The sequence below is a fragment of the Ornithorhynchus anatinus genome, chromosome 14 (genome assembly GCF_004115215.2).
Source record: "Ornithorhynchus anatinus isolate Pmale09 chromosome 14, mOrnAna1.pri.v4, whole genome shotgun sequence".
Classification (NCBI taxonomy): domain Eukaryota; kingdom Metazoa; phylum Chordata; class Mammalia; order Monotremata; family Ornithorhynchidae; genus Ornithorhynchus; species Ornithorhynchus anatinus.
The window spans coordinates 30,002,468-30,025,793 of record NC_041741.1 but is presented as its reverse complement, the minus strand read 5'-3'; the positions used below and the strand labels follow the sequence as shown (position 1 = coordinate 30,025,793).

Sequence of the window (23,326 nt, the reverse complement as noted above, 5' to 3'; positions counted from 1 at the left end):
TACTTAATGGGTGCAGAGTCCAATACTAAATGCTGGGAGAGAATGGGCAAGGGGAGAATTAGCCAAGATTCCTGTCCCTTCGGAGACATACAGTCTCTTCTGTCTACAAGGGGGCAAGGTGGGATAGGTGATAATAGTAATTTTGTATTTGTTAAGCACTTACTATGTGCCAAGCACTGTTCTAAGCGCTGGGCAGATACAAGGTAATTAGGTTGTCCCACGTGGGGCTCACAGTCTTAATCCCCATTTTACAGATGAGGTAACTGAGGCACAGAGAAGTTAAGTGACTTGCCCAAAGTCACACAACTAAGTGGCAGAGCCGGGATTAGAACCCATGGCCTCAGACTCCCAAACCCGGGCTCTTGTCATTGAGCCACGCTGTTTCTCCTACAACTGAACAGCTGTCTAAAGAAAGTTGTGTAGCAAATAATAATGATAATTGTGGTATTTGTTAAGTGCTTACTATGTGCCAGGTACTGAAGTAAGCTCTAGGATAGATACAAGGTAATCAGGATGGACACAGTCCCTCTTCATGAAGGTGTTTAGTATGTGGGTTCTAAATAACTCCCTTTATTCATCCCCCCCTTCCAGCCCCATAGCACTTATGTACATATCTGCGTTATTTATTTATTCATGTTAATTGTCTTTCTCCCCCTCTATAAGGTCATTGTAGGCAGGGAAAGGTGTCTGTTTAATGTTGCATTACACTCTCCCAAGCTCTTAGTACAGTGTTCTGCACCCAGTAGGTGCTCAATAAATATGAATTGAATTCTGTCCAAGGAATAGAAGAAAATACTAGTGAATGAATACTACTGAATGAAACATAATCAATAGCTCAAGCACATAGATGTGATCGGATTCTGATTCTATTTCACTATTCCTAAAGACTTCAGGCAAGTTAAGAGGTATGATCCCTGTTGGGTAATCTTGTCATCAATTTCCATGAAAGATCACATCATTATCATGATTACAAACATGGTCTAAGCACTTCCTCTTAAACAATATAATGTTAAGCTATTAAACTGAATGAATGTGAAACTGTCTCTATATCTGAGGGCTTCCTTTATTTACATGCATCTCTAAGCTCATTGTAGGCAGGAAATGAATCTATCAACTCGCTTATTTGTTATAATGTACTATCCCAAGCGCTTAGTACAGTGCTCTGTACAAGCACTCAATAAATACGATTGACTGATTGACTTGTTACCCAGCTAAATACTGCTGCAACTGAGTCATTAAAATATCTTGGTCTTTAATCATTTATCCCAAGGAAGATATAAATATTAAATTATTAAGAGGAGAAAAATGTCATTCTTCTCAGCTTGGCATATAAGGAATCCTTTGAATGTTTTTAGGCAGAACAATATGCAACTCGTCTTTAAAACCCAAGTATGCATTGAGACTGACTGGTAGGTGTTAACCAGTTGCATACAATCATTCAAATTATTAATTTAAAAAAAACTTTTAAAGATCAGACTGCAACAAATGATGAAGTTGCTAACTGGTTAGTAAATTATGTATTAGCCAAAACAGGAAAAAAAAGTTCTACAGTGCTTAAATTTGTTTCCTGCTGTGTCTGAATCTTCCCAGTTTTCTTGCTATTTAGGAATGGTGCACTGATGCATTTACATTACTTTAATGGCTAATTTGTCAAAAAAGATCCACTTGGTGTAGTCCCAATTAAGGATAAAGTAGTAAGTAGTAAAAAAATTTGGGTTAAGTAAGCATTCCTCTCAATAGTACATTTTCTCCTAAGTGAAATCTTGAGGCTTGGTTTCTATATGAAGGTAGGTTCTAAGTCACAGATTATCTTAAATAGACACATGATGTCTTTTGCCTTATTTCCTTAATTTTCAGGTTTTTCTTAAAAAAAATTCAGAAGAACCTCAATTTCATTTCATTTGATTACAGATCTATGAAATTATCCCAGTTTTTTTTCTTTGAATTCATTCATTATGAACAATGCAATTAGAAGAATGAATGTTTTCAGCTTTGATCATGGTTATAAATTATCTTATTTGTAATCCTCCCATCGGACATAAATCAACCAGTTTAATATATCAGTCCTTAGGTTAAATATTAACCAGTAACTACTCAAAGTTCAAAAAATATAATGTGCTTTTCACACATCCCTCAGGACTTATAAATTGTTTCATGTACTTTGGATCTTCAAAATAGCGGGCTATAAAATAGCAAATATCTATCAATAATTGAAGTTAACTATGCAAAATTAAAGTTATGTTGAGGACATTTGGTCCCCAAATAATGTGAAAGTATTGCATTTGCCTTCTGGGAATTTGATTGTTTGCTGTATTTATGGTCTTGGTGAAAATGCAATATGCCTTCTTTAGAATTTACTAGAAAAGGTAAAACAACAGTTCCTTAGCCTGTTGTTTACTATTGATTTTCCTTGATTAGGCTCATTGTAAATTAACTCATTTCTCCTCATACACAGATGCATCCGAACCCTTAACCCTCTCCTTTCTGCCCTCCTCCGCAACCCCAGCTTCCACAAATTCACTGAAAGAAAAAGGGTGATCCATTAAAACTCATGAGGTCTATTAATCAGTCGAATTTTTTGAGTAACAACTGTGCATCAAGCATTGTACTTGGCATCTGGGAGAGAAAATACAGTAAAGTTGATAATGTGACTGCTATACTGTTCTCTTGTACTCCTCCAAGGACTTAGTATGCCCTTAATCAATACAATTGATTTCCTGCCCACAAGGAGCTCACACTCAAGTCAGGGAGACAGACGTGAAAATAAATTACAGATAGGGGAAATAATAGACTCCCAGCTCTGCCACTTGTCAGCTGTGTGACTGTGGGCAAGTCACTTCACTTCTCTGTGCCTCAGTTACCTCATCTGTAAAATGGGGATTAAGACTGTGAGCCCCACGTGGGACAACCTGATTCCCCTGTGTCTACCCCAGCGCTTAGAACAGTGCTCTGCACATAGTAAGCGCTTAACAAATACCAACATTATTATTATTATTATAGACTAGAGGGTTATGTACATCAGTGCTGTGGGGCTGATGTGGGGGGTATATAAAGTGCTTGAGGAGTAGAAATCTCTTAAGGTTAGTTGAATAGTTTTCAAGGTTCTCATAATAGGATAAGAATATGAGCTTTTCTGCATAGAGGGACTGAAAAGGTTTGCAAACCAAAATGTTCGAGTGCAGAGTTATACAAACACACAGAATAGGAAATAGGTGGTTAGAGGGGAAAGAAAAATCAAGACAAAAGATTCTCTTGAAAGAGACATGGAGAGTGAATGAAAAAGAGAGAAAATGAATCGATGAGAGAAGAAGATGAAAAGATGGATTTGGGGAGAGGGGACCTGAGGAAATTGTGGGACCAAAGAGATCATGGAGGTGACTAGTAGAATCAGTAAGACCAGAGCAGTTGTAGTAAGCGTAGTAAGAATATTTGTAACAAATAGGAGTTTTGGCAGTAGAAGTATTTGAGTACCCATTTGCTGCACTGCATTATACTAGGTCCTTGGGAAGCCTGTATATTGGCCATTGGGAGAATCACGAAAATATTTCCGAGTAGAGTGTTCACAATGAATAATTGAATAGCATATATGCAACAGTGCTGAGGATAGATATAAATAAATAATTCACCCCAGCCTCTGGAGATTCCTGCTGCCTAGGCCATGTCAGTGAGATAACGGAGCAATGCCCAAAGAGGGGAGTGGCAGGCAACTCTAAGTTTGATCCACCACAAATTTTTTTTAAAGACGAGTGAGGGAAGAAAGCCAAAGATCAGAGGGTTTTTTTTATTCTCACAGAGACTGTGGGGACAGAAAATGTACATCCTAGCTAAAGTGGATTTTGGAAGAATGATATTTGGACTTAAATGAAAAAATCCTGGTAAAACATTTTTTCCAAAAGCAAATCTTGTTTACAGAGTCAGAACGGCACCCGGGTCCAAGAGAATATGGGGAATATGAATCTTTGAAGGTATCAAATATTTCCTACTTGGCGATCTGAGAAAGCTGGAAAAACGTGGTGTGAGCTAGCCAGCAGGGAAAGGAGGTGATGAAGATGTTCAAAGGTGAATGAGAAATATAGGCTCTTTAGTCCTTCAGTGGAACTAGCCTGGTTCCATGTTCAGTTCCTTTGCTAAGCGACTGAGATCCTCTCCTACAATTCTGAACCTAATCAAGGATGTTGCGAGCTGCAGGCGACCTCAAACTGACCTAATTCAAGGGAAGGGAAGTACAGGATAGGGAGAAAGAGATGTGAGAGTTGAAGAATAGTATCTTATGATCTTATTTTCTGTCTAATCTAAGGAAAGGCAGTTGTAAATCACTTTTTTTCTATTGTTATAAATCAATCAATGACACTGAGTGTTTACTGTGTGCAGAGCACTGTATTAAGTCCTTGGGAGAGTACAATACGGAAGAGTTGGTAGACATGTTCCCCGCCCACAATGATCTTACAGTCTAGAGGGGCCAATAGATATTATATTCCAAGCAGTTAGGATAGTGACCTGCAAATAATAAGCACTCAATAAATACTATTGGATGAATGAATGAATATTAAAATAGATATATACATACGTACTGAGGGGCTGAGGGTAGGGTGACTATCAAGTGAACAAATTCAAATGCAAGGATAAAGTAGAAGGGGAAGGGTGTAGGGGAAATGAACCTTTAATGTAGGGTTAGGCAGCTTGGAGGAGATGTGATTTTAATAAGACTTTGAGGTGAGCAGAGTCATGGTGTGCAGCAAATGAAGGGGGAAGGGGTTCCAGGCCAGAAGGAGGATGTGGGCAAAGGGTTGGCAGCGATATAGATTGTGGTACAATGAGTAAATTGGCAGTAGAAAAGGGAAATGAGCCTACTGGGTGGTTGAAGGAAATCAGTGAGGTAAGATAAAAGGGGACAAGAAGAATGAGTGATTTAATTCCAATGATAAGGAGTGTCTGTTTGTTGCAGAGGTGCATAGGCAACCACTGCAGGTTTTTGAGGAATGGGGAAACATGATCTAGGGAGCAGATTGGAGTATGGACTGGAGTGTGGAGAGACAGGTGATAGGGAGATCAGCAAGGAGACTGATGCAGTAGTTAGGTGGGATGTGAAAAGTGCATGGATCATGTTTAGCACCATTTCCTTATACCCTGACCAGACAACTATTAAACTTGGTTTTGGTTTATAGCAGAAAAAGGAACCAGGTTTACCAAGGGGACAGAGTATTGAATATTAAGTTAGAGAGGAAACTGGCCAAGCCTTGATTTTTTTAAATATTTGTTAAGTGCTTGCTATGTCTCAGGCACTTTACTAAGCACTGGGGTAGATAAAATCTAATAATAATAATAATAATGTTGGTATTTGTTAAGTGCTTACTATGTGCCGAGCACTGTTCTAAGTGCTGGGGTAGACACAGGGGAATCAGGATGTCCCACGAACTCATGACTCATGTCCAACTAATCAAGTTGGACATAGTCCATGTCCCACACGGGACTCGCAGTCTTAGTCTCCATTTACAGATGAGGTAACTGAGGCACAGAGAAGTTGTCAGGCAATCAGTCACATTTATTGATTGCTTACTGTGTGCAAAGCAAGAGAAGCAGTATGGCTCAGTGGAAGCTCATGGGCTTGGGAGTCAGAGGTCATGGGTTCAAATCCCAGCTCTGTCACTTGACAGCTGTGTGACTGTAGGCAAGTCACTTAACATCTCTGTGCCTCAGTTCCCTCATCTGTAAAATGGAGATTAAGACTGTGAGCCTCACGTGGGACAACCTGATTACCCTGTATCTACCCCAGCAGTTAGAGCAGTGCTCTGCACATAGAAAGCACTTAACAAATACCAACATTATTATTATTATTATTATTACAATTTAACAGTATAACAGATACAGTCCTTGCCTAAAATGAGCTTACAGTCTAGAGTTTTAGTAACTTCCCAAGGTTATACAGCATACAAGTGTGTGGAGCCGGGATTAGCTCTCAGGTCGTTCTGATGCCCAAGCCCGTGGTCTATCCACTAGGCCATGCTGCTTCTCAAATCCAGCATCAGCAGTTCCCTAGGAATTGGTGATGCTAAAATTTGATCATGCTGAGTGAGATTGGGGAACAAATTTTGGGATTTAAGTGGTAGACATTTTAAGATTGCCCCACCCCAGGAAGGGAAAACTCCAAGAGCTTTTAGACACTGGGGCGAATGCAGGAGTCCAGGAGCTCTTAAGGGGCAAGTGACAATGGAAACTCCTATAGCTCAAAAAGGAGCTGGTGGAGCCCCCAAATAATAATAATAATAGTATTTGTTAAGCACTTACTATATGCCAAGCACTGTTCTAAGCCCTGAGATAGATACAGGGTAATCAGATTGTCCCACATGAGGCTCACAGTCTTAATCCCCGCTTTACAGACGAGGTAACTGAGGCACAAAGAAGTGAAGTGACTTGCCAAGGTCACACAGCAGACAAGTCACAGAGCTAGGATTAGAACCCATGACTTCTGACTGCTGCTGCTGTGTCTGCTGCTGTGACAAGTAACATGCAGAGAGTGCTGAGTGTCATCACCTTTCTCAGTTCAGTCTTGGGGAACTCAATAGATATTCATTAATTTATTCATTAACAAAACAGAGGCCTTCCCTAAGTCCTAATTCCCTCTTCTCCCACTCCCTTCTGTGTTACCCTTTTACTTTTAACACCCTTTATTCACTCCTCCATCACCACCACAGCCCTAAGGGGTATTATAAATCCATAATTTATTTTTCCAGTGTCTATCACCTCTGTTATAGTGTACTTTAACACTATAGTGTACTCTCCCAAATGCTTAGTGCAATTATCTGCATACAGGAAGTTCTCAATAAAGACTATTGATTTAATCTATTGATTGAGACTTCGTGCCTTTACATTCTAACGGTCACTAGCTAGGAGAGCCATTGCTAGAATGAAATCAGTCAATCGGTGGTATTTACTGAGCACTGACTGTGCAGAGCACTATACTAAGCATTTGAGGGAGTACAATAGAGTACATAAGCATGGTCCTGCCCTCAAAGAGTTTGTCAGCTAGTGGCCAATGATCACAATGAATAGTTTGTGTGGTTATTAATCACTAGTTTTGGGATTATAAAAATCACAGTAATTGGTACAGATTGTCATTTTTGAATTGATTGTGTTGTTTGTAACTAAATCTTTTAGCTCGTACCAGGTTTTTAGGCCTGCAAGAAATTTTATGAGGTCATTTAGACTGTCTTTATGCTTCTGGGCAAGAAAGCAGCTAATTAACCCAGAAAAAGAATTTTCTATTATTTCATTCCTGTCAAATTAATTCCATAAAACACTCACAGTAGTTTATTTGTCAGGAAAGTTATCGGTTCTCACTTAGAATATGAAATGCTTTAGAACTATAGATTTTGGCATATTCAACTCATCTTTCTGTGCTTTCACTGAAAGGGAAAAAAAAAGCTTTACTGAGCAAGTGCTTGCACAAAAAAACCTTAAAATATGTTCATTATTTGTAATTAGCATTAAGATAAATTCTAAAGTTGTGTTCCTCCAGATGATCTGGGATCCAGAAAAAAATGAAAGAAAAATTAGCAATTAGTGATTTTAATTGCTTGATTGCTTGGTTAGCTACTAATATTTAAATTTTCAATTAAAATTAATGACAAGTAATTTAGCCTGTTTTTCTCTCTTAGGAGGCAGTACATTTATTTCCTCAAATGAGATTTATTTTGATATTCTGGATACAATGAGATGCCTGCGGAAGAGATCAGCCGTGTCATTTTTAGGAGTTCTTGTTGTTTGCCTGCTCTTCATGAACTTGTACATTGAAGATGGATATGTCCTGGTAAGTTACCTAGGTAAATTAAAATACTTCTTGAAATCGAATTAGAAAGCCTTTCGGGTAAATGGCACTTGACTCAAAACCAAGCTTAGGAATGTATTGAATAAGGAATGTACTATTGCAATGGTTATGGACTTGGGAGTCAGAGGATCAGGATTCTCATCCCAGCTCCTCTCCTTGTCTGCTGTGTAGCCTTGGACAACTGGCTTAACTTCTCTGTGCCTCAGTTACCTCATCTGCAAAATGGGATAAAGACTGCAAGCCCGATGTGGAACATAGACTATGTCCAACCTTATTAGCTTGCATCTATCCCAGTACTTTGTACATGCTTGGCACGTAGTAAGTGCTTAACAAATGCCCTTAAAAAATTACAAGGCCATTTATAAGTCTGTGGCCTCTCATCTGATTCAGTCAAGGGAACAATACAATTTTTAAAATTGAATATAAGGTCCCAAAAGACTACACTATGACTAGGTAGTCAAACATATGAATATCTGCATTTAAAGCTGATGTTCCACAAAGCCACCATACCATGTATACACATATACATACAGGATAATACAGTCTTTTATTTTTGAAGATGAAGTTAACGAAGTCATTACCAATACCAGCTGTGGCTGTAAAGACTGGTATTCTCCCCAGCTTCTAACCTCTAAGAACCTATAAGCCTCATATGGAACAAGGACTATGTCCAATCTGGTTAGTTTCTATCTTCGCCAGTGCTTAGTACAGTGCCTGGCACCTAGTAAGTGCTTTAAGAAGTCTAAAAAAACCCAACTCTTACTTACAGCCCTAGATCCCATAGATCCCACAGCCTCTTCTGCAGATCCACCTTTCTAATCCTCTGACATCTGAATTCTCCTCAACTCCTCATGTCTCTTGAATTTCAGCTTCAGGTTTTGTTCTTAAACCATTCATCACCATTGAAACAGGACTGTGACTGGGTATCAGGCCACTTTCAATTGGTAATTTACAAAAAGTTGGCAAGTGCACCATTCCAACTATATGCTTTTTCTGAAATAGAGTTTAAGTTCCAAAATACATTAGGTTTATTAAAAATGATCAATAAAATCAAATTGTAAACATTAAGTTCTGTAAATCATATAATCTTATTTTAATATTTTAGACAATGAGCTTTCCTTCCTTATCTCAATATTTTAAACACTGTTTAACTTTTTATAACCGGTTTCAAGTTATCTGTCTCGACGACCTAAGGATGGAATATTCTCTAGGATTATATTCTTGTGTATAACAGAAGTTCCCCTGTTCCCAAGGAATAACTGTGGCAGCTGAGATCAGCAGGAACATTTGGATGACAATTAGTTTATTTGTGCTATGATAAACCAGAGACACTAGTTATGGGACATCTGTGTTTCCTCTCTTTTTCTAGTCTGTTCAATTTTGAATTCGTTCAACATAAGAGCATAGGACAATGCCCATCTGCTCCACCCATTTTTACCTTGCTACAATCAAAGAAGACTAACTAACAAGAGGAGGACCTTAACAATGATTCATTTCCAAATATTGCATATATAGTCAGAGTCCCTGTTCTTGAAAAGCTTTAACAATCTTATGATAGATTTCTAATTCTTCTAAAGCCATATTCAATGGTACAAAAGACATTTACACTACAAGACAAATAATTCATGCAATAGACGGGATCATACTTATGAATATACTTTTTGAATGAGCAGTTGTATCTGGTAAGAAGTTTTCAAGAGGGATTTGATTTCTTATTTATCACCCTCAACAAACCAAAAGAAAATGACCATTATTTATGTATATGCTCCTACATATCCTTTTTTAAAAATTAGTTGACTTTGAAGTTATTATGAGATTGGTTTACATAAGAGACATTTGAAGATGAATCATCTTAAATCAAGTTTGAAGTGGTCTTGTAATCTAGTTCCAGACCCATTAAACCAATACAACAGTGTTACTCATTTACCCTTAGAAAAGTGTTTTCCATGAACTTAATTATTTTATCTCAATAATAATAATGATCGTGGTATTTGCTAAGCACTTACTATGTGCCAAGCACTGTTCTAAGTACTGACGATAGCATATTTACACTTGGATAATTTGATTGTTCAGTCTATAATTTTGAGACCGAAAATTCCATTTTAGCCATGATCTTCCAGAATTTATTGTGGGTGATGAGAGAATGGGCAAGATGTAGCAGGTTTTGGCCAAGGTTTACCCTCTTAATCCACCCTCCAGATGCACAAAGTCCTTCTGATGCTTAGAACATGACTTACCTGTCAGATTGTGGAAATTTGAGGCCTTTCCGCAATCCTACGGGCACCTTCCTAAACCAGTGGTAGCTTGGATGGTATCAATGTTACTTCAAGAGAGGCCAGTTGACTGTTGATACTGGTGTTGCCGGTGGCCTCAATATCAATTACTCTCACTCATGCCAATTTTGAATCTCCAAGGAAATATATACATGCTATACATAGTATAGTCTTCTAGACTGTAAGCCCATGAAGGGAAGGGAATGTTTATGCTAATTCTGTTGAACTGTACTCTCTCAAGTGCTTAGTATACAGTGTTCTTCCCATAATGAACACTCAATAAATACCGCTGATTGATTGATATATGCCATGCATATTCCCAAATGACCATCTTCAAGGCAAATCTGTACAACTTAAACGAAAATTCAATATACAAATCTGTCTTTATTAAGACCAAGACAAAGGTAAGCCTATAAAGATCACTAAGCTACAAGGGTCACTCATTAAGTCCTGATTTCTTTTAAACTGCTTTTTATTTACCCTGTAATGTACCCAATATGAATGAAAGGCACAAATTAATGTAAACATTCAGGACTGTAATTTATAGATTATAGATGCATGTGCTCTATGATTATATGACTATAGATAATTATAGATGAGTTCCCTTAAAGGGAAGTCTTTCTCATATTTTAAAATCTGAAAACTTTAAGACTGTGGGTGCTGCCACCAGAGAATAGCAGAACTGGCTTAATGAGTATAACTCTGAGACCTAAAAATTACTTGCAAAAAAGTAAGCAATGCATCATCAAAACCATACTCATACATACAAACACACACACAACTGTGATAAAAGGGCTGATTAATCAAAGTGTACAATGGAGAATATAAAGCAGAAGCAGGAATGTTACAAGACGTAGGGAAACAAGGGTGAAGGAATGAACATATAAGTCCTCAAAAGTGAAATCAAAGACTTCAACTCACCTGCACAGACCAGAGCCATCTACAGTATTCAGAGGAGAAAGAATAGAGATGGTAAATGTACTTCACCTTCTACTACTCAGCTGACGTCCTCTGATGATGGTAAACTTCCCAACGTGTGAATTTAGGGCTTAATTCCAATATTTAATGAAGTTACTTCCACTATTAGTCACGAAGATTGGCAAAGCTCCCAGATCTGATGGAATACCTACCAAGAATGAAAAATAAGGAAGTTTCATTCTGCTCAGTCTCCTTTATCGTTGGTCGTTGCTTTTTTTCTCCTCAGCAAGTGAAATACTGAGGACTGGCTACAGAATTTCAAAGATGCTACTATTATTTAACATTTTTAATAATGATAATCAAGTGGCTATTAAAGCATTTTCTACATGCCAAGTATTAGGATTAGGTATTAGGTAATCAAATGCAGTACTCTTCCACAAGAAACTAGAATCTTAGGGGAGGGAGAACAGGTATTTAATCCCCATTTTACAGATGGAAACTGAGGTACAATTAGGTGATTTGCCCCAGGATACAAAACAGGCACGTGCTGAAGCCAGGATTAGAACCCAGGTCCTTGAAGAAGATGTATGAAATAACTCCTTAAGGAAAATACCGGGGAATCTAGCATCTCTCCATTGTTGATTATTCTACCAAGAGTTCTCCTGGATACTTTCTCTTCGGTAGTGCATATCAGAAGCTATCAGAAGCATGATATGCTTTCAGGACCACAGCAGAACAAAGCAGGAATGAGCTTTATTGTATATCAAATGCTGGAGAAATTCTAGGTACAATGTCAAAACGACTACAGAGCATTCACAGATGTTTCAAAAGCATTTAATACCATGTATTGGTAGAAATGGATTATAGAAACAGCTAAAAAATATTTGGCTGGTCTTAAAAGATTACCAATATCTCAAGATGACTCTGTTTATACATATCAATGTAGAGTCATCTAGGGATGTATTGAGTAATTTCGATATATTGAGGCAGAGAGAGAGAGGGAGAGAGCGAGAAATCAGAATGGACAAGAGTGACCGAGCACTGACCTTGACAGGATTGTCCCTTGTTCAGTACAAAAATTTCTTCCAGACCAAAGTCATTCAGAAAAAAAAAATAAAGCAAAGGATTTAAGGGATTTCACTAAGGCTCAGAGGAAAATTATGAATAAGTCTTTTGAAAAACTGCAAATCTCTTATTGACCACCTCAGAGAATTTCCAAATGTGGTTATTGCCCACAAGTAATGCTATTCAAAAAGGACTCACATGAAGATGGGATGCAAAAAAGAAACTAAGATTGAAATCATACAACCCAGAAATAAAGGACAAGTCCAAATTTATCTAGCCTACTTTCCCTGAGTACTACTGATTAAGTGATAAAGAACCTTCTTTGTCCAGGGCAGGGACTGCAGAAGTAATCCACCAGAGAACAGAGGCTGAAGAGATAGGCAGCACCTAATAGAGGCTTGGCGCCAATCAATCCGTTAATAAATCACATTTACTAAGCACTTACCATGCAGAGTGTTGCACTAGGAGCTTGAAAGAGAATAACAGAGATAGTAGACATTTTCCCTGACCACAGGGAACTGACAGTCCTGGTACTAGAAGTGAAATTCTCCCAGGTAACTACAAATGTTCATGGAAAATTTAGCCATCAGCCCCTTCGCCTGTTGGGAAATTTAATTTTCCCTTTAACTTGTCTGCAATTTCCTGGCCAAACACCAAACAAAATATCGGATTGGATGCTTTGAAATCATACATATCTTCACCAAAAATTGATTAACTGTACTCCAGTAGGGCTCGGTTTTATATGATACCGCTCTTAGTGAGAGTCTCCATCCCCATGAACATGGTCAGAAAGAGCATTTCCATCTGTTATAGAATCAGAAGATTATACTCAGCAGGTACAGTAGTCTGGTAAATGAGTTTTCCGCTTTTTAAGTCAGGAAATGTTTAGGATGCTTTTTTTCTGGTCTACTCCCCATTCAAGATAAGTATTATGTTCCTAAATAGGACTACTCAGACACCTAGGTTGTAATCAAACACCACTGACACCTCACTGGTGACAAGACAGTATTCTGGGTAAGCCTATTTACCTAGGACCTTTATTTAGGATCTGGAAGAGCATTATCCACTGCCAGTAGGACATAAAGGAAAACCTATCAACTGATGGCTGTTGTAGAACCGCATATAAAAGAAGGGAATCAGGCAGAATTATTAACAATTTTGCAAAAGCAGCAAAGTGCTAGAAACCAACAGCTAACCTAAGCTTTTATACCAGCTTGGACTTGGCAAACACTACTGGTAACTCAGACTCTCTATTGGAGACATGGCAGAAAATTTTATTTTTCAGTTCTGCTGCCTAGGCACTATATTCTGTAATGATGCAACACAGAAAAGAAGATAGAAATCTGGCAAAAGCTAGACTATACTTTAGGAAGCCCTCAATAAATATCAATAAATGGATTGAGCTTGATAAGTAGAATGCAGTGCCAGCATATGGCATTAAGATTCAGATCATCCCATAGGTCTTTATAGCAAGTGTAATATCAAATCTTCTTAATAAATGGGAGACCTGGACCTAGTATATACGACTTACAGAGTAGTTGCACCAGTAGCCATTATCAGTGATTACTACATGATATGTTAAGAAAGAATTCCAAACCAGGAGGTCCTGGGATAATTAATGATGATAGTTTAAAGGAAATGAGCAGCGGTGGTCCCATAAGTGTAAAATCACCAGTAACTTTCCTCCCCAGTTCCCAACAATGTGGTTTTGAATGGTGGTATGCTACCTCATGATGCCCATGTGGATATGACCTGATGTAACATCCAGTTGCCTTCAAATTGTCTTGGATTCAAAGAAGGTTTTCTTTCCTTCAGAGGGAAAGATTGGGTTCAATAATTCTGTCAATAACATGCCTATTATTGTCATTATAAACAACCTTATAGCATACTGTGTAAAATATGAGGCGGCAGGCTTCATGACATCAGCCCTTTAGTCTCTCTCGAAACTTTATACTTCATATAAAAGCGACTTAAAAATAATATCGAAAAAAATGACCTAGAAGTGACCCTAGCAAGCTCATCTACTCAACTGGGTGAATGTCTGAAAAAGATCGCTAGACTCCAGCAAGGTTACTGACTCCCCCTCTTATCTAGCATGAGATTAAGCTTTGCTTCAATATTAATGGCCAAGTATATCATTGAAGTCATTGGACAGAATTGTCCAGGGAGACCTAAACAGTGCAGGAAATGCTGCTTGGAAAGTATCCAGGCCTTGGATGATTTATTTATTCTGGAAAAAATATACCAAACATCTTACTGGAGTACATTTTGAAGAATATTTTATTTCAGCACTCTATATGTTTCTACTGGGAAAGTAAAATTGCAAAACTCCTTTTGTGTTTCATTTCAAAATATTTAATTATAAAAATTTACAAGTCTCACCTAAATAATGTGCATTTTAATCCCAAAAGCTATCCTATGTTATTCTAAGTGTCCTTTATGGCCAGTAATGAAGACAGGATATTGACCTGGAGTAACCATTTGTGTGGTCCAGTAATGGCATTCTTTAGGTTCTTTCATTTTAAAATTGTCTTTCATTAAAAATTTTTATTCATACTTGATAGAGTGTTGTAAAATATTTAGCTATCTCCTCCACGAATCCACCAGACCACAGCTCTTATCATTTTCAAGACTCTCCTAAAATCCTACTCACCCCAGGAACTTTCCTCAATTAATTTACAACACCTCAGTTGCAGTGAGCCCGACACCCATTCTCTGCACTTATTTCCTTTAGTTGAATCCTCAGCACTGATATTTAATGTGCATTTTATTTATTCACATATTATTCATGTATTCATCTGTACATTCAATTATTTCTTCAGCTATGTGTTCCTGGTGTTCCTGGTTTTTCTTTTCTTCCACCTTTCACAACCTCGCAATATTTTTTGTTTGTCTCCCATGAGACTGTAAGCTTCAAGGAAAGGAATGTGTATCTAGCAACTGCTGTGTCCTCCCAGTCACTTAGTCCAGTGGCTAAGAAGCAGTAGGTGCTCCATAAATCTAATTGATTGGATGACTAGCCATCTCTTTTTTCATTTATGGAAACTGATATATAAACATAAAATCATTTAAGAATATCAGTCAGGTGACATAATGTATTGAGATTTTAGAGGAATGATTCTAGCCTTATATGAAGTGTAGAGAAGGCTACATCGGATTTTCAATTTTGAGCACAGTTTGAATATATAGAACACTTTTTTGCTCTAAGAAACACAGCAATTGAAAAAAATCCAAAAGGCACTCTATTTTTACAGAAAGATACACATATGTATAACATGGAGTTTAGGAAAATCAAGAAAAATTATCTAGGGAGATAGATACAGTGAACAGTCATCTAGTAATTAGCCATTTGATTTGACAGGTGGCTCAACTGGAAAATTTGGACCCCAAACTGAACATTTTTTTTTTCTTAATTATATGGTTTGGCTGTTTGTTAGGCAAATCAACAAGACAGCAATCCAACAAATATCCCCACCACTATCTATAGTGAAAATACCTACATTTACATTTCAAATATCCTTTTGACAACATTTCCTAAATATTAAGTCTGCAGACTGCCATTGCAAAATACATTTTAAATTACTTTTACAAACATTGAAAATGTTTCTCTTTTAAAGTTGATAAAAAAGGCATAGAATTTACCAAAACATCACCATATTGTATGTGCTTCAATCGCTAAATGAGCCAAATATGTCATGGATATTGAGGTGAACTATAAATTTAGAGATGATTTAGGTGACCCTTGACTCTGGCCCTTCTTGCAATCTATTAAGGATTAAGAGAAGAGAGAGTATGTGTATGAAGAAGACTAGGTAAAATTAAAAAAAAAAACAATCAAGCACACCTTGCATTATGCCCAAATATTAAACCTTCATAAGGATGTCTGGAAACAGATTTTCAACTCTCCTACTTTTTCATATATTATGTCGTAACTTATTCCTGCTTTTTTCAAGAGAGGACAATATTGATCTCTGTTTAACCTTACCATCTTCTCTCACTTATTTTTATCCCAACAGGAAGGAGACAAACAACTCCTCAGAGAAACAGCCACCCATCAATTGAACTCAGAACGCTATGTTCATACTTTTAAAGATTTGTCCAATTTCTCGGGATCAATAAATGTGTCCTATCGTTATTTGGCTGGCACACCTTTACCAAGAAAGAGTGAGTAACTGGAATTTCTATTTTCTACAATGAAGTGCGTCATGTATCTTTAGTTTTACCCTAATCAATCAATCACAATTATTGAGTGGTCACCATATGCAGAGTACTGTACTACGTGCTTGGGAAAGTACAATATAACAGAATTGAGAGAAACATTCCCTGCCCACAAGAAGCTTACCATAAAGAGGGGGGAGACAGACTTTAGCATACATAAATAAATTATGGATTTTGCATAAGTGCTGTGAGGCTAAGTGAGGTGTCAAAAAAAGGATGCAAATTCCAAGTGGAAGCGTGATGCAGAAGGAAGTGGGAGGAGAAGAAAAGTCTTCTTGGAGGAGATATGCTTTTAGTAATAATAATAGTAATTATAGTATATGTCAAGCGCTTACTATGTGCAGGGCACTGTTCTAAACATTGGGGTAGATACAGGGTAATCGGATTGTCCCACGTGAGGCTCACATGTTTTAATGCCCATTTTTACAGATGAGGTAACTGAGGCACAGATAAGTCAAGTGACTTGCCCAAGGTCACACAGCAATACATGGCAGAATCGGGATTAGAACCCATGACCTCTGACACCCAAGCCCAGGCTCTTTCCCCTAAGCCACGCACTGATATTTTCAAATACTGCTTCTATTCAAACTGAAGCAGCATGGTCTAGTGTAAAGAGCATGGGCTTGGGAGTCGGAAGTTGTGGGTTCGATCTCGGCTCTGCCACAGGTCTGCCGTGACTTTGGGCAAGTCACTTCACTTCTCTGTGCCACAGTTACCTCATGTGTAAAATGGGGGTTAAGACTATGCGCCCTGTATGGGACAGAGAATGAATCCAACCTGATTACCTTCAGTTCTATTATCTTCAGTGCCTACTTGTTATATTGAATTTAATTTAGTTATATGAAGTTCTATCTCCCCCTCTAGACTGTAAGCTCATTGTGGGCAGGGATCATATCAACTGTTATATTGTACTCTTCAAGTGCTTAGAACAGTGCACTGTACACAGCAAGCCCTCAATGAATACCAGTGATTGTATTGTGCTCTCCCAAGAGCTCAGTACAGTGTCTTTCACACTGTAAGCAGTTAAATAATATTGATTGGTTGATTGACATTAAATTATCATAGGTGTCACAGTTCTGATGGAGTGGAGCCAGGACTAGTGGGTTAGCTCAAGATCTGAAGGACCGAGAACATTTTAGACTGTGAGCCCCTTGCTGGGAAGGATTGTCTTTATCTGTTGCCAAACTGTACTTCCCAAGCACTGAGTAGAGCGCTCTGCACACAGTAAGTGCTCAATAAATATGACTGAATGAATGAATTGTCTGACGCAGCATGACTTGGTGGAAAGAGCACGGGCTTGGGAGTCAGAGCTTGTGGGTTCTAATCCTGACTCCAGTACTTGTCAGCAGTGCGACTTTGAGCAGGTCACTTCACTTCTCTGTGCTTCAGTCACCTCATCTGTAAATTGGGGATTAAGACTTTGCACCCCATGTGGGATAACCTGATTACCATATATATACCCCAGCGCTTAGAATAGTGCTTGGCACACGGTAAGCGCTTAACAAATACCATCATTATTATCATTATTATTGGTTGCTGAATTGTACTTTCCAAATGCTTAGTAGAGTGCTCTGCACACAACAAGCATTCAATAAATATGATTAATGAATGGATTAAGAGCGAGAGTGGTGGAGACACAAGCCAGGAAATCCCTTAATGAAGGCTTATTCATTGAAACACAGGTGTTCTGAGGATTTAACTCTCCAGTGCTAGCTAGCAGTTAGTTAGAGAAGCAGTGTGGCTCAGTGGAAAGAGCCCGGGCTTGGGAGTCAGAGGTCAAGGGTTCGAATGCTGGCTCTGCCACTTGTCAGCTGTGTGACTGTGGGCAAGTCACTTCACTTCTCTGGGCCTCAGTTCCCTCATCTGTAAAATGGAGTTGAAGACTGTGAGCCTCATGTGGGACAACCCGATTACCCTGTATCTCCCCAAGAGCTTAGAACAGTGCTCTGCACATAATAAGCGCTTAACAAATACCAACATTATTACTGTCGCGAACAGGGGTTGGGCATCTTATGCCTATGAATGTAGATCCTGGTGCCCTCCCCCCCATCCCTCAAGCTCCAGTAGGTATCGGGGGGTGGGCATCCCCATCACACCGGGCAGTCGTGCGGGGCTAGGCCAGCAAGAGAGTGGGCATTGCAACTACCCCGAACCTGAGCAGGCTGCCCCACTCAAGCCAGCACAAACCGCAGAAGGGCATCGTGTTGCCATCTGGATTGGTACACGTCAGCTCACTCACACTCGGTTGGCAATTCCTGATTCCTGAGACAATTCCTGTCTCAGATGGCAGCTTCCAAATGGGACAGGTTCTCTCCACATGTGCCCTGGGCAGTTGTCTGTGAGTGGGTCACAGGTCCTGGGTCCATTACAGAGAACTGGTCCTGCTCAATCTTGAGCAGGGGAACTTTTCATCTGGGTTAGTCAGGGCCTGGGATGGGAATGCCCAACCCAGGAACCTCCTTCCATGTGGTCTTGACCCCATTCTGGGGGAGGGGGAGAGGCTCAAATAGCCAGCCATAATTGGGAACAAGCATCAGTGTACTCTAACATATCAAGTAAAGGATCATCAATTTGTCCCTACTAAAGTTTTACTCCTTTAGTAAATAACTATTTTCAGGAAGTTTCATGTCAATTGGATTTCTAGTTTTCAGTCCTCTGACCTATTAATTTCATTAAAAATTTCAGTTTCAAATTTCAAGCGTACTAATATTAATGAAAATTATTGATGTGCTGGAAAAATGGTAAAGACAGATTTTTCAGAATACATTGCATAGATCCCAGAATCAGATGCCAAACTTTTTGGCAATAATAGACCTGCTCAATAATAGATAACAATATTTTTCAATGACTGCCCCAAGGGAAAAAACGTTGTTAGAATGCAAATCTACTCGTACGAAAATAATATTTAGAGCAAATGAAAATGCAATCGCTCTAAAAAATGCGAGCTATTTCAGCATCACTTAATAGTAAGGTGAGCAAAAAGTTGAGCTTTCATTTGGGCCAAATAAAGATAATTTGTCAGCTATCCAAAATATTGTGTGCTTTTATTTTTCAATGATTTTAGGGATTAAATATTCTCTGCACATGTGCCTGTTTTATAAAATGGGCACATGTGGGAACATTAAACTCCCTGCACCTTTTCCCATTTCACAAGCAATTGTTCAAAGCAACAATTCTCATACGTCAGGTGCTTCAGATGCAATTAATCTTCCATGGAAAATTACTTACAGAGTAATTTCATCATAAATTACACATAAAACATAATAGCTTTCTTACATATGGCTTAATAATTTAATCATGAAATGTTTTTATACTTCATCATTCATAAGGCTTACTAGGAGCTATGCACTTTTAAAGCCTGGATCAAATTTAATTCATCTTCTTTTGCCTAGGATTTCTTACAATTGGACTCTCTTCAGTGAAAAGAAAGAAAGGAAATTATTTGTTGGAGACGATCAAGTCAATATTTGAGCAGTCCAGTTACGAAGAACTGAAGGAAATTTCGGTAGTTGTGCATTTGGCAGATTTTGACTCTTTCTGGTGTGAAGGCATGGTGCAGGATATTTCCCAGAAATTCGCCCATCATATCATTGCTGGCCGTTTAATGGTGATCCACGCTCCTGAGGAATATTACCCAATCCTGGATGGCCTTAAAAGAAATTACAACGATCCAGAAGACAGGGTCCGGTTCCGTTCTAAGCAAAATGTAGATTATGCTTTCCTGCTCAATTTTTGTGCCAACATTTCCGATTATTACGTCATGCTGGAAGATGATGTCCGATGCTCGAAAAATTTCTTGACTGCTATTAAGAAAGTGATTGCCTCACGAGAAGGATCTTACTGGGTAACCCTGGAATTTTCCAAGCTTGGCTACATTGGAAAATTATACCATTCCCATGATCTCCCACGCTTGGCACATTTTTTGCTGATGTTTTACCAGGAAATGCCTTGCGATTGGCTGCTGATTCATTTCCGTGGTTTATTAGCCCAAAAAGATGTCATACGCTTTAGGCCATCTCTATTTCAACACATGGGATATTACTCATCTTATAAAGGAGCAGAGAACAAGCTAAAGGATGATGACTTTGAAGAAGATTCTTTTGATATCCCCGATAACCCACCGGCAAGTTTATACACCAGCATGAATGTATTTGAAAATTATGAGGCAAGCAAGGCTTACAGCAGCATTGATGAATATTTTTGGGGTAAAGCACCTTCAACAGGAGATTTTTTCATGATTGTGTTTGAAAAGCCCATCAAGATCACAAAAATCAAAGTGAGCACTGGAACAGAAGATCGCCAAAATGATATCTTGCACAAGGGCGCCCTGGATGTTGGAGAGCAGGTCGTTGGGACCAGGAAAGGAAAGCAGTGTACAACTTACTTAAGACTAGGGGAATTCAGAGATGGAAACTTTGAAGTTTCAGAAGTGGAGCACAAAGTTGTATTTGATATTAATTGCATGAGAATACTTGTTACCAAAACACAGAAGGAATGGCTGATCATTCGAAGTATTAGTATTTGGACTTCTCAGCCACCAAATCAATAGTTTGAAACAACTAAAGTCAGTCCTCCTTCCTGAGAGGAAATTAATTAAACCATCAGTTGGTTCCTCAACAGGTGTTTTTCCCTACGGGATGACTTAATTTTGCTTGACATGGAAATCTGGGGAATTGTAAAACAACCAAAAGCAATTTATTTTTTACTAGTTCAACCAGGCAATATATGAACACTAGATGATTGGTATATTTTGAATTTTATAGCAAATACAGGTTTCCATCCATCCCCCTAGGATCTCAAATTATCCTTTGTGGTTATCTTTGACCTTTAGAGGCAAAATGATGTTTGAAATGTAAAAGTATGGTAATACTTTAAAAAGTTGCAAAAAATGGTTTATGCTTTGGCCAATGAACTGTTGAAATAGTTTGACTTGGAATTTCTGTGCATTACTTAAAACAAAATGAAAGTTCACTTTTATATCATAGTGGAGGCTGCTTTCATTTTTGACAGCTATAATAATGTGATTTTATTATCAGATTTGACTGAAATGGTAAAGAAAATACTGTGGTTTAACATGACTTGAAAATTGAAATAAGAATACCCATATGTTCATTAATTTTCATAGAGTGATATTTGAGAAATATGTACTATTCCACTATTTCACATCTCTTCCTGAACAAAAGATCTGTTATCTTCACAATCAATCAGTGGAAGCACTGAACACTTACTGGGTGCAGAACACTGTACTAAGTGCTTGGTCAGCTGTGATTTCTTCATTAAAAACATGATCCAATTATCAGCTGGTTCACCTGTTGGAATAATTCAACTATTGAGCCAACTATCGAGTTGATATGAAATTCTGCAGTAACTTAGAAACCTAACCAGAGCCATTCATAGGTGTGAGGTCTGAAATACAGTTGAGCCGTAGCATTAAAAATGTTAACTTCTTATGTAAATAAATCTATTTTCATTACATTTTGGGGGAAAAAAATTACTTGGTTGAACTTACAGTGTAAATAGATGCATCTTTCTCTGGCAGAAAGAACTTCTTTTTTAAATCCCATTTGAAAAGAAGGAAAGCAGATGTGTGGAAAAGGTCATAAAAATAACAGGGCTTCATGCCAAGTTATCTTTTTTAAGCTATTGTTCCAGAATTTCTTTTCTATGTTATTTTATAGTCAGCAATGAAAAAAGTTTGTTAAATCTTTTGTCATTTAAAATAATTTATTTTATACAATTTTTCCAAGATATTTGCTTTTCATTAACTGGGTATTCCATTTGTGGAGAACCTAAGTCCAACTCTCATTATGTGCTTTTGCCAAGACTCATGGGAAGCAAAATATATGATTTTTTTGGTCAGCTTTGAAGTTTAATCATCAAAATGGGATACACTTATTGCTAAATTGTGATTTTTTTTTTAATAAGCAACTGTAATTCCAATTCTTTCCCCATTTAAACAAGCAGTTATACATGTGGGGGAGTGCACAATGAAGGGATTCTCTGCACTGTAGCAAAAATAGAGCACGTTATCTCTGCTTCCCTCCAAGGATTGTCAAGCAAATTATGCTCTATATGAGAAACGATCCTCTATGGGAGTATTTTATGGTAATTGTTGGGACTGAGTAAAAACTAGGGTCCTATTGTCTGTAGGCACATACCCTGTGACTCTAAAGAAGGCAAATGAAACCTAAGTTGCAATTGATCATTCTTATTCATCATTGTAATAGCGCAACCTTGAGCTACGAGGGAACTTCTGTATTGAGTGTGAACTTAATTGATATTAGATATTGATATTAATAAGTCCTCTTGCTCATATTCAAACTCAATTTTATTCTTTAATGGGGTCCTTGTGTGGCAATAGATAGCAGGTAAGCCCAGTCTTACATACTCTATTGCCATCTATTTGTAATTGAAGTGTCTATCACTTCTGATAGATTATACCCCCTCAAGGCTTGCAAAGATTTTATTCAAAAGAGCTATCTCACCTGTGATCACTGCAAGTCCTCTTCTGCTCTAGTTTCCTAAACTCTATCACTAAACCACTTCATTTAAAATTGTGTTTCAATGTAACCCATACTCAGTCCATGAGCCCTAGCCTCTCTCTGATAGCCACATTTCCTATACTTAGATATCCTACTAAAATCCATCCCTGCATACATCTCTTCCGGAAAAGCAGTGCAGTTAGCCTAGTTGAAAACGAGTGGACTGGTTACATTTAATAATTTTATCTATCCGTCGAATTTTAAATATGGGCTATAGGAGTAAGAATAAAATGTTCAATAATAGTAATAATAGTAATACCAACAATAATGGCTTTAAAGACCTTACCTTGTGCCAAGTTCTGTATAAAGCCCTGGGGTAGTTACCAGAAATGACATCAGTATCTGTAGAAGCTGCATGGCTTAGTGGATAGAGCACAAGCCTGAGAGTCAGAAGGACCTGGGTTCTAATCCTAGTTCCACCATGTGTGTGCTATTTGACCTTAGGCAAGTCAATTTCTCAGTGCCTCAGTTCCCTCATCTCTAAA

General features: G+C 38.1%; 1 protein-coding gene across 1 annotated transcript; it reads left to right on the top strand.

The window, feature by feature from the left end:
• Positions 1 to 7,661: 7,661 nt before the first annotated feature.
• Positions 7,662 to 21,774, top strand: MGAT4C (MGAT4 family member C). Its single transcript, XM_029079237.2, has 3 exons — positions 7,662 to 7,807; positions 16,098 to 16,245; positions 19,692 to 21,774. The coding sequence occupies exons 1-3, from the start codon at positions 7,709 to 7,711 to the stop codon at positions 20,846 to 20,848; spliced, it is 1,404 nt and encodes a 467-aa protein (XP_028935070.1). The 5' UTR covers positions 7,662 to 7,708; the 3' UTR covers positions 20,849 to 21,774.
• The last annotated feature ends 1,552 nt before the right edge of the window (positions 21,775 to 23,326 follow it).